Source organism: Arachis ipaensis, chromosome B5 (genome assembly GCF_059453495.1).
Source record: "Arachis ipaensis isolate K30076 ecotype BB chromosome B5, ASM5945349v1, whole genome shotgun sequence".
Taxonomy (NCBI): Eukaryota; Viridiplantae; Streptophyta; class Magnoliopsida; order Fabales; family Fabaceae; genus Arachis; species Arachis ipaensis.
Window position 1 is genome coordinate 121,393,011 of NC_142440.1, and position 15,756 is coordinate 121,408,766.

Consider the following 15,756-nt stretch of genomic DNA (forward strand, 5'->3'; position numbering starts at 1 on the left):
ACCATTGAATTGTAATTGGATTAACTTGTACTCTTAAAAACCACAAAATATCCATGCTTTAATCCTAGTAACTCATTAATTCTGTGCCAACCTTCATTTAACCAAACACTGATATCTTCTTTCATGCTCCATTTTCCTTTTATTTTATCTCCGGTTGGTAGTTCCAACGATATCAGATTTCATGGTTGTCTATGACATGTCTTACAAAGCACGAACTAGCAACTGATTTTGTTTTACTAGTAGTTGCTTAATATTAATTAACGCAGAATGTCATTTTGGAAATTATTCTAACACATTCTCAACTACATGCATGAGGGGTGATCCATAATCGTAAACGAAGTAGGCCACCGCATACTTTAATATCATCATCCTATCTCCTCAGCCCTATCATGTTCGTGGTGGTAAGTACCTTTCGGGCGTTCAAGTGAAAATCTTCATCGTAATAACTCTTTCATCTCCCCTTGGATTAACATGTTTGACTTTGTACATTATAAGATATTAGGATCTGTGTGTTTCTCATTTGGTATTTTTTTTAATCAATTTGAAATCAGATTCAAATGTATGAAACATTGGAAACACCACGGAGTAGGTTGTGCCCACTAGGAAAGGAAATTGATGAAGAACCTAAAACCCAAATGCTAAAGGGTAAGTAGCAGTTTCGTGGATCCCTTTTTTTAGGTTTACTGAATTAATTGATTTTTTTGATTCATCTATTGTGTATAGTTGTCGTGCTGAGTTTTCTTAATATCATGTCATAATAGTCAACAATGTTACGGATGCTAGATGACTACATTTTGGAAATATTCAAGCTCTTAATCCCAGGAAGCAAAACCCTGCCTATCAAAGTAAAGTCATGCTATAGTCAAATAGCTGATAACATAGAAAGATTCGCTATTGTTCAACTTAAAGGAAATGTCCGCAGTGTTTCAAACATTTATTGTTCCTAATGTTAAATTCTGTCAGTATGTAAGACTCTAAAAACTTCAAAATGTTATTGAACCTAATAATCGAAACTATGATATGAGCGAATAAAAATGTGTTTGTGTTTACGAATTTTCTGCTTCATATATCTATATATATTTCAAACTACTTTCATACACAGTGTGCCATTTTCCCTTAAATAAAATTTTCAATGAATATAGGAAATTCATAATAACAAAGTAGATTCACAACCTCAACGTTACAAAAGAGATTCAAAACCATCTATGAACAATTCAACCTTGGAGACTACAACCCATTCAATCTAATAATTTGGTTGGTAAATCAAATGCACTAAGAAAGGAAAAAAATCAATTAACACAACTCTATTTTTTCAACTATATTGCATAACCACAATGGTAGGAAGTCCTTACCCCAAATGCAACCACAATAAACTGCAACTAAAATACAGCAATGTAAGCAAAACACATGCATATTATTCAACATTATTGTCATCATAATGGACTAAGTAGGAAAAAAAATCAATTTACATAACTCTAATTGATCAACTGAATTGCATAATCACAATGGTAGCAACTCGTTACCCAAAAGTCAACCACAATTTACTGCAACGAGAATACAGCAATGTAAGCAAATCACATACATATTATTGAACATAATTATCACCCTAATAGACATATTCATAGTTAACGTAAATAACTACAACTTAAAACTCCTCAATACCAAGCAGTGACAAATACATTGCGGTCAGTAAATCAGGATAGATCATGCTTTTAGAACCAATTATACTTGCATTGCACTAAATTCAGAAGACTAATTCCTTCAAATGGTCAAAGTGTCCTATGCATCGACGCGAACAATACCATGTACGATCCTTGTTTGTTGCCACAAGGCAGTGACGATGGTAACAGATCTCGGACATCGATCTGCACATGTCGTGTGTCACATTTATCATCAATGACATCATTAACGCATTCATAGTTCGTGAATGAATGTCTCTTGTCCTGCTGTGACTCCTTCACCTGCTGATAACATCATAATCCCCAATCAGAAACTATAATCATGCATAAAACCATAATGGTCATTCATCGCAAAGTGGTTAAGAGGATTTTTACGCATCACACCTGTGTTAACAAGTAGAAATTTTTATTGAAAACACCATTCGTGGACGCGATGTCAATTGATTCACTGCTTTCATGGAGGCTCCGCTGTTTTATAAATTTTTTTTAGACAAGAAGAACGAGATCTTCATTAATTTACCCAGTTCATGACACGGAAATTAGATGTTTATATTCAAAAAAATTACCTCAACAAAAGTGTTGTCTTTACCCTTCCGGTTCCTCATACCCGTCGCCGTAAACTTCCTTGTTCCACCCTTTTTAAAAGGCTACGCAAACAGAGGAGCATTCACATAGTTTAATGGTTTTTAAAGGGACACACACCGAATGAGATTTTCACAGCAGGTGCCTATTTAGAATAAACAAATCGTACCTTGGTATTAGGTCCTGAGTGGTGTTCGGACTTAATTGAGAACGACCTCGAAGAATTAGCAAAACTTTTTGGACTAAAACCTGAGTCCTTGGCTGATGCATTGCCGTATGATCGATCGCGAGGGTTACCTTCCACACTATGCTGCATCAGATTTGGACAGCGCTTGTAGTAATGACCGTACTTGTGGCAATTAGAGCATGCTCTCTTCTTCCTCCAAGAAGACCTCTTGGAAGGGGCTCCTTTGCTTTTGACAACAAAGGGATCGTTGATGCCTTCCATGTTAACATTAGGAGTTGACTTGCCTTGTTTGCGTGACTGCAGGCGGATAACTAAATTGACAAGTTCAGACTGGACTTCATCAAAGTCTGCAAGATCCTTGCAAGCAATATCACACAGCTTGTTGCAATTCGATGCCAATGCTCCAACTCGAAACTTTAAGAACCTTTCGATGTCATCCTTCACAGGCATTTTTGTGCTAATAAATTCGTTCTTTGCATTCTTTGTCCACCTTTTGTATATCAACGAATCTGGAAACTCAAGTATGTTTTCGAACTTCATGGCACAGAAGATATGACTACAGGGAATACCACGTGATTCAAACAGCTTGCACGAGCACGAGAACAGATTCTTACCTCTATCGACTTCCACCCGTCGATCTTTGGCCGGGTCTCCGGGAGCAGTCACACTGAACTCTACCTTGTCCAAGGTTGTGCTTAGTACCGTTATATTCAAAGCCCCTGCCCTCTGAATCTCATTACGAATTTCTTTGAAAATATTTCGCGTGAAATAACATGATGCAGATCTTTCATATACCTCCAACGAGGTAATCATCACTGGCTCTGAGCATTGAGACTTAAAGTCAGCTATTAATTCGTTGTTTCTATACTCCTTTAAGGCCCTATCCAGGTTATGCATGAAGTCAATGAGGGTGTTCTTGCGATTAACATAAAATCTGATGAGAGAATTTATACCTTCACACTGTGATGTCATCCTTATGTAACCGAAAAACTTATCCCGGAGGAAACAATGGGACCACATCTCACGAGTTTCGTACGTCTTTTCCATCCAGGTACTGCCAACAAGGTTGTGCTTATCCAAAATGGCTGCCCATCTCAGATCAAAGTCTCTCTGGTCGTTGTTGTCGTATATAAGACCCTTAAAATCACGCAGGAAATTAGGATTCTTTATATTTTCACATGCATTTCTCTGCAGATGCCATCCGCATAACCGATGGGTCGCATCAGGCAGAACATTCTTGATTGCATCTCGCATGGCAAGGTCTCCGTCAGTTATTACTGCTTTTGGACTTTTCCCACCCATCGCTTCAACAAAGGTTTCCAACAACCACTTATACGTCTCTGTGGTTTCGTCGGATAGTAGGCCGGAGCCGAAGATAACAGTCTGCCCGTGATGATTGCATCCAGAGAAAATGACCAAAGGCTTGTTGTATTTATTCTTCTTGTAGGTTGAATCAAAGGCAACAATATCTCTAAAGCAGTGATAGTCGATAATTGACTGCCCATCTGCCCAAAAAATATGCTCCAGCCTTTCGTCACTAGTGAACGTATACTTTCCAAAGAACAGCGGATCGTTGTTTGACTTGCCAATCAAATAGTTTATTGCCGCATTGGCATCCCCGTTTTTAACTTTTTCCCGACGATAGCGATCGATGTGGTTGTACAAATCTTTCCGTGTGAAGCCAGCATGACGATATCCATCCTTCTGGAATGCAATATACCCCATAATATGGCAGCTCTTGACACCAAAATTTTGAAGATTTTCCACTTGGACTCTATCAGTGACAGTTAGACGACGATTGGCCGGTACCAGATGCGCAAATTGGGGTGGCGTCAGATCGTGGTTGTGAGATTCCACAAAACATGATACCTTCCATCTACCGCAGCCGTAGTCAAGCTTTACCCTAAGCCGAGCTGGACACTTGGTTCGCATTAGTGACCTTGCCTCCCTTGATCTATCATCCATATCAAGATACCTCATATTTCTCCAGCCCTCTTTGTTGCAAACAAGTTGCCTGCTAATGATTCTACCTTGATTATCCCTAACCACGTCGTCCTTCCTCATTACAAATCCATGCCAACAAGAATAAGCGTTATAAAATTGGCAAGCCTCATCCTCTGTCCTAAACTCCAGGTTCCAAATATCCTCCATCATTAAATCCGCTATTCTTTTTACACCACAAACTTCTTCACTCTTGCTAGTGGAATCCAGCGAATCCACATCGTCGTCATCAGCATCATCTTCTGCATTCGGTTGATAATCGAAATCATCACCCAAATCATTATCAGAATTATTCTTAACATCATCCTCCTTTATGGACATAATTTAACCCCTGCCATAATTTTACCAAAAAATGTCAATAAACAGAGCCAATGGCAGCAACTACGGGAAGCTAAATTAAGCTGCATGTAAAATTAAATGAACCAAAACCAATTAAACTAACCCAATTATTTTCGACCCCAGTATTAGCTTTTAATTTGAATTCCCCAAAGCTAGCCACAGCATAGAACTGGATAATGTAACTTAATTTCCAAATTCAAGGATAGCAACCCAACACCCTAAACAGAGAACCGTTTAAAAGGCATAGACTATCATCCAAATTAAACTAATCTGGATTAAGAAAAAAACTTAATCGGACATACCTTGATGACAACCAGAGGTTGAGCTTCAACGGATAAAAAATGCACTGTCGGAGTCGGAGGGAGGTGACCTTTACCTAATCCGACGCACCTAATTCGAAGGCAGCCGAAAAATGAATGTTGGTAAACCAGCTTCCAGCAGCCACAGCTTCGGATCTAGCAGAAGTTCTGCTACAAATTTCTCTACCGGAGCCACATCAGTTTAGCGTTCGCCCTCTCCTCAGTTGACGTCGACGCCAATCCGACGAAAGCAGAGTACCAGTTCCGGAACCTGTTACTCGAAGGAGATCATTCTTGCTAAATGGACGCTGGGTATAGAACGAAGGCGAAAAAATCAAATAGGGTTGGGTAGTGGGTTCTAGGATAACAAATTTCAGGGTTGGGTAGTGGGTATAGAACGAAGGCGAAAAAACCAGTGGGCAGTGGGTTCTATGCGTTTTCCAGGAAGTGAAACATGAATTAAAGGCTTGTGAGACATGCATGTTGAATTTCAGAAAGTGATGGAGGGTATTTTATAAAATGAAAAACAAGTTAGAGATTATAAATTATAATTATAAATGTTCCCCAATACACTATATAGTTTATGTATACAATAATTAATGTAGTATTTGTTATAGTATATGTTCATTAAAGGCTTTTGCTATTATCAATGAATGCATTAATGAAAGGTTGAAAATTTTCTTGATCAATGGCTGAGATGATGACACATGTGCAAGGGTAACTTACCCACAAAATTGCCATGGATTTGGAAGAAATCACCTTTTTTAAGAAATAATGTGGGTGTAAGTGCAGCATGCACTATAAGTTGTTGGTACCAAAGACTCTAAGTTACGTCAGTCATCTTTTCAATTCATGCAACAATTTCATCAACCTCCTTCAAACAGAACTATCAGTGTGCATAGTATATGAAACAGCTCTTGCTAATGTATATTGATGAATCCATTGAAAGAATACACGAGCACATAGTAGATAAAATATATAATGTTGTTTCAGAAAATATTATACTTAATTTTGTAGTTTTACTTAAACCCAATGAAGTTGAATAGAGTTTGTTGCATATTAACGGGTGAAGAGTAGTTAATGGAAGACAATTAAGTGATGGAAATAATTGAGAGAGACACGCGGCAGGGTTGAAAGGTTGGGCCGGCCATGGCATGCAGAGTGGTTGGAACGTGAAGGTGAAGATAGATGAGTGAGTAGCCATCACTTTCCCTCTCTGGGCATTGAGCAGAAGCAGCAGCAACAATAATTATAAGAGTTAGTTGCAATGCAGATAGAAGGGTGGACCATATTGTCCAACTTACCTTAAACAGAAAAAAGGGTATCCGATAAAAGCTAAGCCCCCACAGCCAATGCTATTGATCCTAATATCACGGAGTTTCACTGCCTGTCGGATGCATGGCCCTACTGCTTCCATTGCATCTGAAGCTTAGTTCTTGTGTTTGTGTGTGTCCCTCCCCCTCCCCCCTCAAAGGGTGCGAATTCATTTATCATGCAACTATTCAAAGGATATCTCTCTATTCCTTGTTTTCTTCTCTCTCATTCTTGTCTTTTCTGTCTCCATTCATTCACACTGCTTCTTCTGCTTAACTTTACTACTAGTTAAGTAATTCGCCGCATCAAATCACGTCGTAATTATCAAATTCAAATATCCACACTACAACACATATCAAAACAGCTTTCTTGCTACCTTCTCCTTCTTCCATTTTAAGAATGGTATATAAACCCTAAAATGCTCATCATATTTAATATATATATTATCAAAATGTTATTTTACTTTTAATTTTTAAAAATTAAGTAGTTTTTTATGAATATGTTTTTTAGAATTAAAAGTTTAATATAATTTTATATATTAATTAATATTTAAATTTAGTTGTACCTTTTACTATAATGATTTAAATTTTAAAAGTAATTTCATCATCAAATACTATTGTTGTAACTTTTACTTAATATAAACTATTTTATTTTATTATACCGAATATAATTATTAAGAATAAATTTTTTTGTCAAGTTACACCTTAATATACACATACACCTCTCTCCTTCCCTCCCCTCCTCTATCTGTCTATGAGTTCTGTATAACTATTTTCTAGTCATATGTAAGATTTAAATTTGGTACACTTCTTAAGTTAAGTATACATAGATACCGCTAGAGTAAGCCTTGCAGTTTATTATTACAATATTTAAAAAACTATCTTTATAAAAAAAATAAACAAATTAAAAAAATATAAACTTTATCAAATCCATTTTTAATAGATGGGTGCTCACATACATGTCCATATGATACATAGATTTTTTTTTGTGGTATTATTAAAAAAAAAAAAAATAGAAAAAGAAGGATCCACAAATATATATATATTTTTTCTATATCAAAGTATCTTCTTTTTTCTTACGATATCCTTCAACTCGACAAGTCAATGACTAATTTGTCGGATATCGGAGTTTCATTAAGAGTTTGTCGTAGGTCAATGTGTTGTTACATGCATAAGGCGAGATTCGAATGCTCAATACTTGTTTAAATAGACTAATGAACTAACTACTAAACCAACCCAACTTGATTAGCATCTTTCTTCTTTTTTTTTTTTTTTTTTTTTGCTATCAATGGTATCCTCCAATCCAATAGGCAAAGGATTAATCTGTCGCGAGTCGGAGCTCCATTGACCAGCAAATTAATGAGCTAGTCACTTAACCAACCCAACTTGGTTACTATGTTCGTTTTTAATAAACCTAAAGTCTCATCATTTAAATTTCATGCTAGGCCTGTTAGTGTGATATGGCCCAAAAAGGAGTATATATATATATATATATATATATATATATATATATATATATGGAGTCATTTAGATAAAGACGTTTAAAATATTTTTTTAAGATATTTTTTAGTAATTAAAATTTAATACATATAATTGATAAAATTGTGTTATTTTTGTCAAAATTAAACTAAATAAATTAATTTGTCAAAATCGTGTTATTTTCTACAATATTTTTATTATAGAAAATGACTAAAATACTCTTATTATATATATACATATATATATATATATATATAATAGGAGTATTTTAGTCTTTTTTTGTAATAAAGATATTGTTATCATTTTTTATAAAAAATAATATTCATTTAGACCAGTTCAAAATTTGATTCACCATTTGTTTTTTGTCAAATTAATTTGTTTGGTCTAATTTTAACAAAAATAATATAATTTAATCAATTATATATATTAAATTTTAATTACTAAAAAATATTTAAAAGAAACATTTTATTATTTGAGTGGCTCCCATATATATTGTTGAAACACTTTAAATGATATAAAATATGTCATTAAATGTTAACAATTGTGATGTCTTATGTAGAGCATCTTTTGTATTGAATGATGGGTAGAGGTAGATATATATGAGTATCGAAGTTATTTATTGAATTTGTAAGTGCTCAAACTGAGTGATGGGAGAATATGAAGCATGGTCTAAAAGAGAAGATACAAAAGAAGAAATAGAATTGCATGCACCCAAATGCATAAGAAAAAAGAACGGGACAAGAGGGGCAGATCCAAACCGACCAATGGAAACATGTCCGTGTTTTAAACGAAATACAAGACGAAAACAACCCTTCATTTCAGCAAAATCAATGTGGCTTCTTTCTTTCGGTGTAGAGTACACATCACGCGGTTGAGTTCAATTCTCGATCACCATTGTAGATGGATATATACTACCATGCATGCAGGCCCAGATTTAGAAATTGACTATTGAGACCTACTATTGCTTTTTTTAACTCTCTTAGCTTCTTCACTTTTATCATATTCTAAACCGTCAATTTCCTTTGTCTCAATCATTTTTCTCGAAATTGAAGGCAACGAACTAGTTTATTCAAATAGATAACTCAAAAATGAAAGATGTATTACTCTTATAAATTATTTAGAGATTATATTCTTGAAACATCTAAGATTTGTAATAATCATATCATTTTTCTTTGCTCTAATTTATTTTGTTAATTAGTTCTGATAAAAGGAAGAAAGAGGAAACTTATATGCAAATGTAATAATATTATAATGGACAATATTACTATGCGTTATAACTTTAAATAAAGGATAAAAATGATTTTTTTTATAATAAAAAAATTATATTCAATACACACGTTACTTACAAATTTAATAATTGTCGTTAGAACTCATTAGCAAAATTAGAACAAAAGAAATGATATGGTTATTACAGATTCACATCTTTCAAAAATATAATCTTTAAATAATTTATAAATATGATATATCTATTAATTATTTGGAGTACTTAATGACATTTTTGATAAATGTCATTACTTCTGTATAAGATAGGTTAGTTTAGAGATTAAATAATCTAAATTCAAACAAAAAGATTTTGAGTTTTGTTTCGTGGGTTACTTGAAATTGAGTTGTTTTGAACTTGAACGTAAGGTTTAAATACCGTCGAATGATTTGTTTGACGTTTTTTCCAATAAGGATGAATCTGTCCGAATTGTTTGTGAGCAAATTAAAGGTAGGGCAAGTCTGCAAGGGATTCCGATGCTTAAATTATCAAGAGTTTAAGCAGATTTTTTAATAAATTGGGTTCGAAGAATCTAAATATTACGTCTTTTCGTAACCGTTTGCGCATCTTTTCAGTTACATTGGTAACCGTGCATGTCATTAAATGAGGGTAAATATACCGTTTGTCCCTAGTGAATATATATAAACATTGTCATTTTTTCTTTCTTCCTTTTTCGCTTCGTATTCATTCTTCTGCTTCCTCTTTCTCAATTTTTGATCTTCTTCACTGTGATTATATTTTTGTTTGATCCTCTTCCAAGTTTTCTCTAACTTTAAGTTTTTGTTCGAACAAATGTCTGGGGATTGTTCATCACCACTGTCGCAGTGACTTCCTCCTTCTCTTTAACAAGGTTGATTTTTTCTTCCTCTTTATTGCTTTTTACATGGTTGATGTAGCTTTCTTTAGTATTCTTAGCTTGTAAAAGATTGTTTTCCTGCGAATATGGGTTTTCGCGGCTTGTTCATAGGAGTTCCTATCCTTTTTCCTTTCTGCTTTTATCCTGAACCCTTCTTCGTGAACCTTTATTACTGTTTGCAAGAATTTTGTGAAATTTGGTAGAAAGAAATTTGTAGAATTTGTTTCAATATGAATTTGTGACTTTGATGCTAAATTTTCTAGGGATTTTATCTTGTCCCCAAATGGTGCCATTTTCGTTTAGAGTGATGGCACCATTTTCCGTTCTAATGGAGCAAGTTGAAGGTCCCAAAGTTAGGGATGGTCTGACCTCTTTTATATGTCGTTTGGTTGTGATATGATACCCGGCTTGTAGTTTATTGATAGTGACAAAGCTCTATTTCACTTTTGTAAGTATAATTCTTTATGTTTCATTCGGTTATTCTCAGTATATCGTCTAAGGTTTCTCCAGGTTTAGATTGGGTAGATATTTTCATCCTTTCTGTTGTCCCTGTAGTTGATAATGAATATGTAGAAATGTTCTGTAGACAGCATAGACTTTGTAATAAGACCTCAGAGGATGAGAGGAAGTATGAATTACCCCCGACCCAGAAGATAGGATTTGCTTTCCCCGACTTAGTAACTCGAAAAGTCATTTTCTTTTCATGTACGACTGCCTGTTTACTAGGCTAGGGGTTACACTTTCTTTTTCTGATTTTGAGACCAAGAGCTTTGATATATGTAAAGTAGCTCCCTTTCAACTCCACCCTAACTCATGGGGTTTTATGAAGTTTACCAACTCATAAGTCGGGAGCTTGACTTTTCTTTGTCTTCAAAAATTTTTTTTATTTGTTTCAACTCACCAAGCCTTTTAGCTCGAAAAAAACAATAATGGCTCTCTTTTCGAGCTATTTAAGGTCGGAAAGTTTTTTTTGTCTTTGATGAATCTTTTCATGACTTTAAGAACTACTAATTTAAGGTTAGGGCTGTTGAGGATGTGCGTCCTTTGTTTCTTAATGATAGGGACGAACCTGCCTTTAGGTTGTACTGGGAAGAGATCTCCACCGTTACTAAATATAATATTAAGGATTTGGATGAGGTAGAGGAGGCTATAATGGCTTTTTTTCCAGGAGTGTTGGGGTCGAACTCCGAACCTTAACACAAAGAAGTTCTTGATAGACAAGCTGAGCTATGTCCGTATCGAATTAGGTAGTTAGCTATTCTTTTTGTAGATACTTCCTTTATGTGTTGTTGGATTATCTAACCTGGATCTTTCTGGTTTTGCCTTTTGTAGAAAAAATGACAAGTGATTGAGAAGCCTTACAAAGAGTTCAGCAGGCCAAGAAGAACGTTGCTGCTCAGGCCATCTAGCTGAAGGAGCCGGCAAGTCGGGTGATACCTCCTCTCCTTCTAAGTCAGATTCCTCCTCCTCCTAATTAGTAAGAATTGTCCTTTCGTCTCCTCTACCTTTGAATGCGGAATCTTTTTCCGGAACTAGGGATGTCAATGGGGCGGGCGGGGGCGGGGGATGCCTCTCTGCTCCCCGTCCCCGCCCCCAGAATTTATCCCCATCCCAGCTCTGATTCCCGCCATGGGGGGATAATCGTCCCCATCCCCATTTCCTGCATTCCCCGTATTCTCCGCGGCGCCCCATTCTCCATCTCCCTATGTTAAACATTTATATGAAAATTATAGTGGAAAAAAAAATTACAAAACATTATTACAAACATATCTTATCCAAGATTATAAGTCCAGAAATACAACATAACAAATTATAGTCCATAAGGGGGTAAGCACTGAGCAGGAAGAGTGGCCAGTAACGACTGGCGAGGGGGTATGCTGCTATAGCTGTGCCTGTGGACACAACTATAGGGGATTGGGAGTTTTGAACTTTTCTGGAGAGTTGGGGCTTCGAAACGGCGCTAAGTGGAGTAGTAGGAGAGAATGGAAGACATTCAATAAGGTAGGGTTAGGGTTTTCAATAAGTGAAATTACTAAAAAGTCCCTATATATTAGAAATAAATTCAGGGTATTTAAATAAACTCAAGAATTCGGAGAATTATCGGGGACGGGGCGGGGATCCCCGTTCGGGTTCCCGTGCCTATCTCGGGGGGATTTTAGCCCCCATCCCCATCTCCACGGGAAAAATTTCCCGTCTTCAGGTCCCCATTCGGGGCAGTTCCCGCAGGGATCCCCGCGCTTCGGGGAATTTTGACACCCCTACCCCGAACAGTTCTGCACGTGCCTTCCTTTTCCGATCAGGGTTTTCGGAAGTGAAAATCTCCTTCTTCCGATCTCAGTAGTGTCCACAATAAAGACTTTAAAATCATTTCTTTTTTTGAGGAGCACATCTTTTCTTATAATCATATAAGTATTGATGATGTTTTTCTTAAAAAATATTTAGAGGTGCTTGCCCGAGGAGGTATCTAGACTGCAGGGGTGTGCTCCGCCCTCCTAAAACAATTGCAGGCAAGTCCACTTAGCTCTATTCAGAGGGAAGTGACCGATCTCCAAGATGAGGTTACTTCCCTTCGGAAGATCAAGTCAGAGTTGGAGGCTGAGAATCAAGAGACTCTGTGAGAGGGTGAAGCAATCCGAGGCTGCTTGTGGCTTGGCCGAGGGGTTGCTGAAAAAGGCCAAGGAGAGTTATACCCGTGTCTTTGGAGAGAAGCTAGATATGAAGGAGGACATGGCTAAGGTGAGAGAGCAGTATGTTGTTCTGGAGGAGTCAGTGGCTGTGGAAATGGATGAGTTGATAGAGAACCTAAAGGCTCAATTCCAAGTTCTAGCTCCTGAGGTCTACCTTTCTCCTATTGACCCTGATAAAGTCGTGATTGATGGAAGGATTATTTACCCTAAGGCCGAGTCCACTCCTGCCAAGGACCCGAAGACCTCCGAAGGCATCCGAGCTGAGGAGACACCTGTAGATTCTTTCATCCCGACTTCTGAGACTCCTCCTTATATTCAAGCAGATGGGGGTAGGCCCTATGGTTACTGATGAGCAAGATCCTCTACTTTTTTATTTCAAAACTCTTTTATATTGAATGGCTCGATCTGTGGGTCTTTTTTAACACTTTTCATTGTAATAAGTTAGTTTGAATATTTGCAGAATATTCCTGGTTATAGAGTTTTGCCCTTTTAGGGGCTTTTTGAAGTACTTTAGCTTTTGCATATCACACTTATTTTGAGGTGAAAAAGTGTTTTTCGTAGAATTAATTGACTTGCATGTTTGTGCTTTTGTTTACTTTTTTGTGATTATTTAAATATCACTTAACAAACTTTTTATCATATGAGAATGCTATCTTTTTTTAAGAGTTGGTGAGGACTTTCTTTTACAACTCAATTGGTCAAGTTGTTTTATCACGTTGGATACCCTATTTGAACGAAATATTATAAAGTCGGGTAATATTTCGCTTTCATGATGTCAAGAACTAGATCCGACCTTAATAAGTCGGTATTGTTTTTATCAAGTTACTTTTGCGATTCGTTTTAGTCTTGTCTCTTTTGCTAACTTGTTCTTGTACAAGTAGTTTTATAACGTCGGGTCATAATCTGCTTATATAACTTCTTACACCGATTTCGACCTCGTCGCTTTATCTTTCCAACCATCTAGGTTGAGCAATGATTTTTGCACTTTATCGAGCTTAAATCGGTGCGTATAGATTAGAAGAACAATTAATTGGTAGAAAATGAGATAATAAATTAACATTGATGAATAATGATTTACAAATGCTATTTTGCGACTAAGAGTTTTTCTATTTTTAACTCCTAACCCTTGCTATGATGCCTCGTTAAAACCCTCTTTCAGGAAAACTCTTTTTCAGAAAAAAAAAAACTATGAAGTCGAAAAAAAGAGTACACCAGGGAAAGACGTGCGTTTTTCTAGCTGTAGTATCTCTTCATATTGCATGCATTCCACGACCTAGGGAGCTCATTTCTTTGTAGGTCAGACACTTTGTAGTAACCTTTTTCCAAGACTTCAATGATCTTGTAAGGTCCTTTCAAATTTGCAGCCAACTTTCTTTCGCCCGACTTCTGTACTCTAATGTCACCTGATCAATATGAGGTCGTTCATGGCGAAGTTTTTTTTTATGACTTTCTTGTTGTACTTTCTGAACATCCTTTATTTCAACACTTCCTCTCTTATCCGAGCTTATTCTCGGACTTCTGGGAGGAAGTCAAGTTTTTCTTTTTGAGTTTGGATATTTTCTACTTCATTATAGAACCTTACCCTCGGGCTTTCTCCAGTTAATTCAATAGGGATCATGACTTCTATGCCATAAGCAATTCGGATCGGAGATTCTCTCGTTGTGGAGTGGGGAGTTGTTCGATGTGCCCATAAAATTTGGGCGAGCTCTTCAGCCCATGCTCATTTTGCATGTTGTACTCCTTTTTTGAGCCTATCCAATATGACTTTATTCGCAGCTTCTACTTGTCCATTGCCTTGAGGGTGCTCTACTGTTGTGAATTGGTGCTTAATCTTGAGGCTTGCCACCAAGTTTCTAAAAGTCAAGTCGGTGAACTGAGTAATATTGTCCATAGTAATAGAGTATGGGAACCTAAATCGGGTAACAATGTTTTTGTAGGGGAATCTCCGACATCTTTAGGCTATAATGGTTGCCAAAGGTTCTGCCTCGATCCACTTAGTGAAATAATCAATCCCAACTATAACATATTTGACCTGTCTGGGTTCCTGAGAAAATGGTTCGAGCAGGTCCAAATCCCATTTTACAAAAGACCATGGTGAGGTGACATTGATGAGCTCTTCTAGTAGCGCCACATGAAAATTGGCATGCATTTAGCGGGGCAGACACTTTTTATCAAAGTCGGCCGCTTCCTTCTACAAGATCGATGACGAACGGATTCCTTGTGTGATAAAGAATTCACAATTATATTCTCGTTGAAAGTATAGCTTCTAAACCAATAAAGTATCCTTTCGTGCAAAAGTTTTGGTTGTCACAAGTAACAAACCCCTAATAAAATTGATAACCGAAGTATTTAAACCTTGGGTCGTCTCTCAAAGAAATTGCAGGGAAGTGTGCTTATAATTGGTTACGAAAAAGTATATTTTTTTGGGTTTTTAAGATAAGAAGCAAGAATAGTAAATGGTAATGAAAATTAAATGACTAGAAAAGCTCTTGGCAAGGAGAAGATTAATCGGAAGTTTTGTTGGATTAATAGCAATAGGTTGTTGTTTCTACTTAGTTGACCCCAACGAATGAAGGGAAGTCAAATAAGTTGAGAGCTAACTTCTATTCACAAGTCCTAATCCTCTCCCTTGGGAAGGATTAGCGTTAGTGACTAGAGAGCCAGCCAACAATAAACCCAATTACATGAATGTAATGCTCACAAACATATAAGAAGAAGACATGATAAATTAAATAAAATAGGAAAGAAAAATTAATTAAAGGTAAAAGTGATTCTTCGCATTAATAAATCCCAAAATGCAACATCCTTATCTGAATAGGGTTAATAAGTAATAAAAAGAGTAAAGGAATAGGAAACAAACTAGAATAATAAAGACTTCAATGGAGGTAGTAACTCTTGTAATATCCAACTCAAAAATATAAAACTACGAATCCTAAAACTTAGAGAGAGGAGAGAGCCTATCTCTCTAGAAAACTACATCTAAAACCTAAATTGTGAATTATGAGATCTGATGAATGAATGAATGGATTCCCCCAATCTGTAGCCTCTAATCTGTATTTTCTGGGCCGAGAAC

At 36.4% G+C, this 15,756-nt stretch overlaps 1 protein-coding gene across 1 annotated transcript; it reads right to left on the reverse strand.

Annotated features, from left to right (window-relative positions):
- Positions 1–2,406: 2,406 nt before the first annotated feature.
- LOC110272080 (protein FAR1-RELATED SEQUENCE 5-like) lies at positions 2,407–5,847 on the reverse strand. Its single transcript, XM_021123894.2, has 2 exons — positions 5,091–5,847; positions 2,407–4,780 (listed from the first exon to the last, which is right to left on the reverse strand). The coding sequence occupies exon 2, from the start codon at positions 4,768–4,770 to the stop codon at positions 2,407–2,409; it is 2,364 nt and encodes a 787-aa protein (XP_020979553.1). The 5' UTR covers positions 4,771–4,780; positions 5,091–5,847.
- Between the last annotated feature and the right edge of the window lie 9,909 nt (positions 5,848–15,756).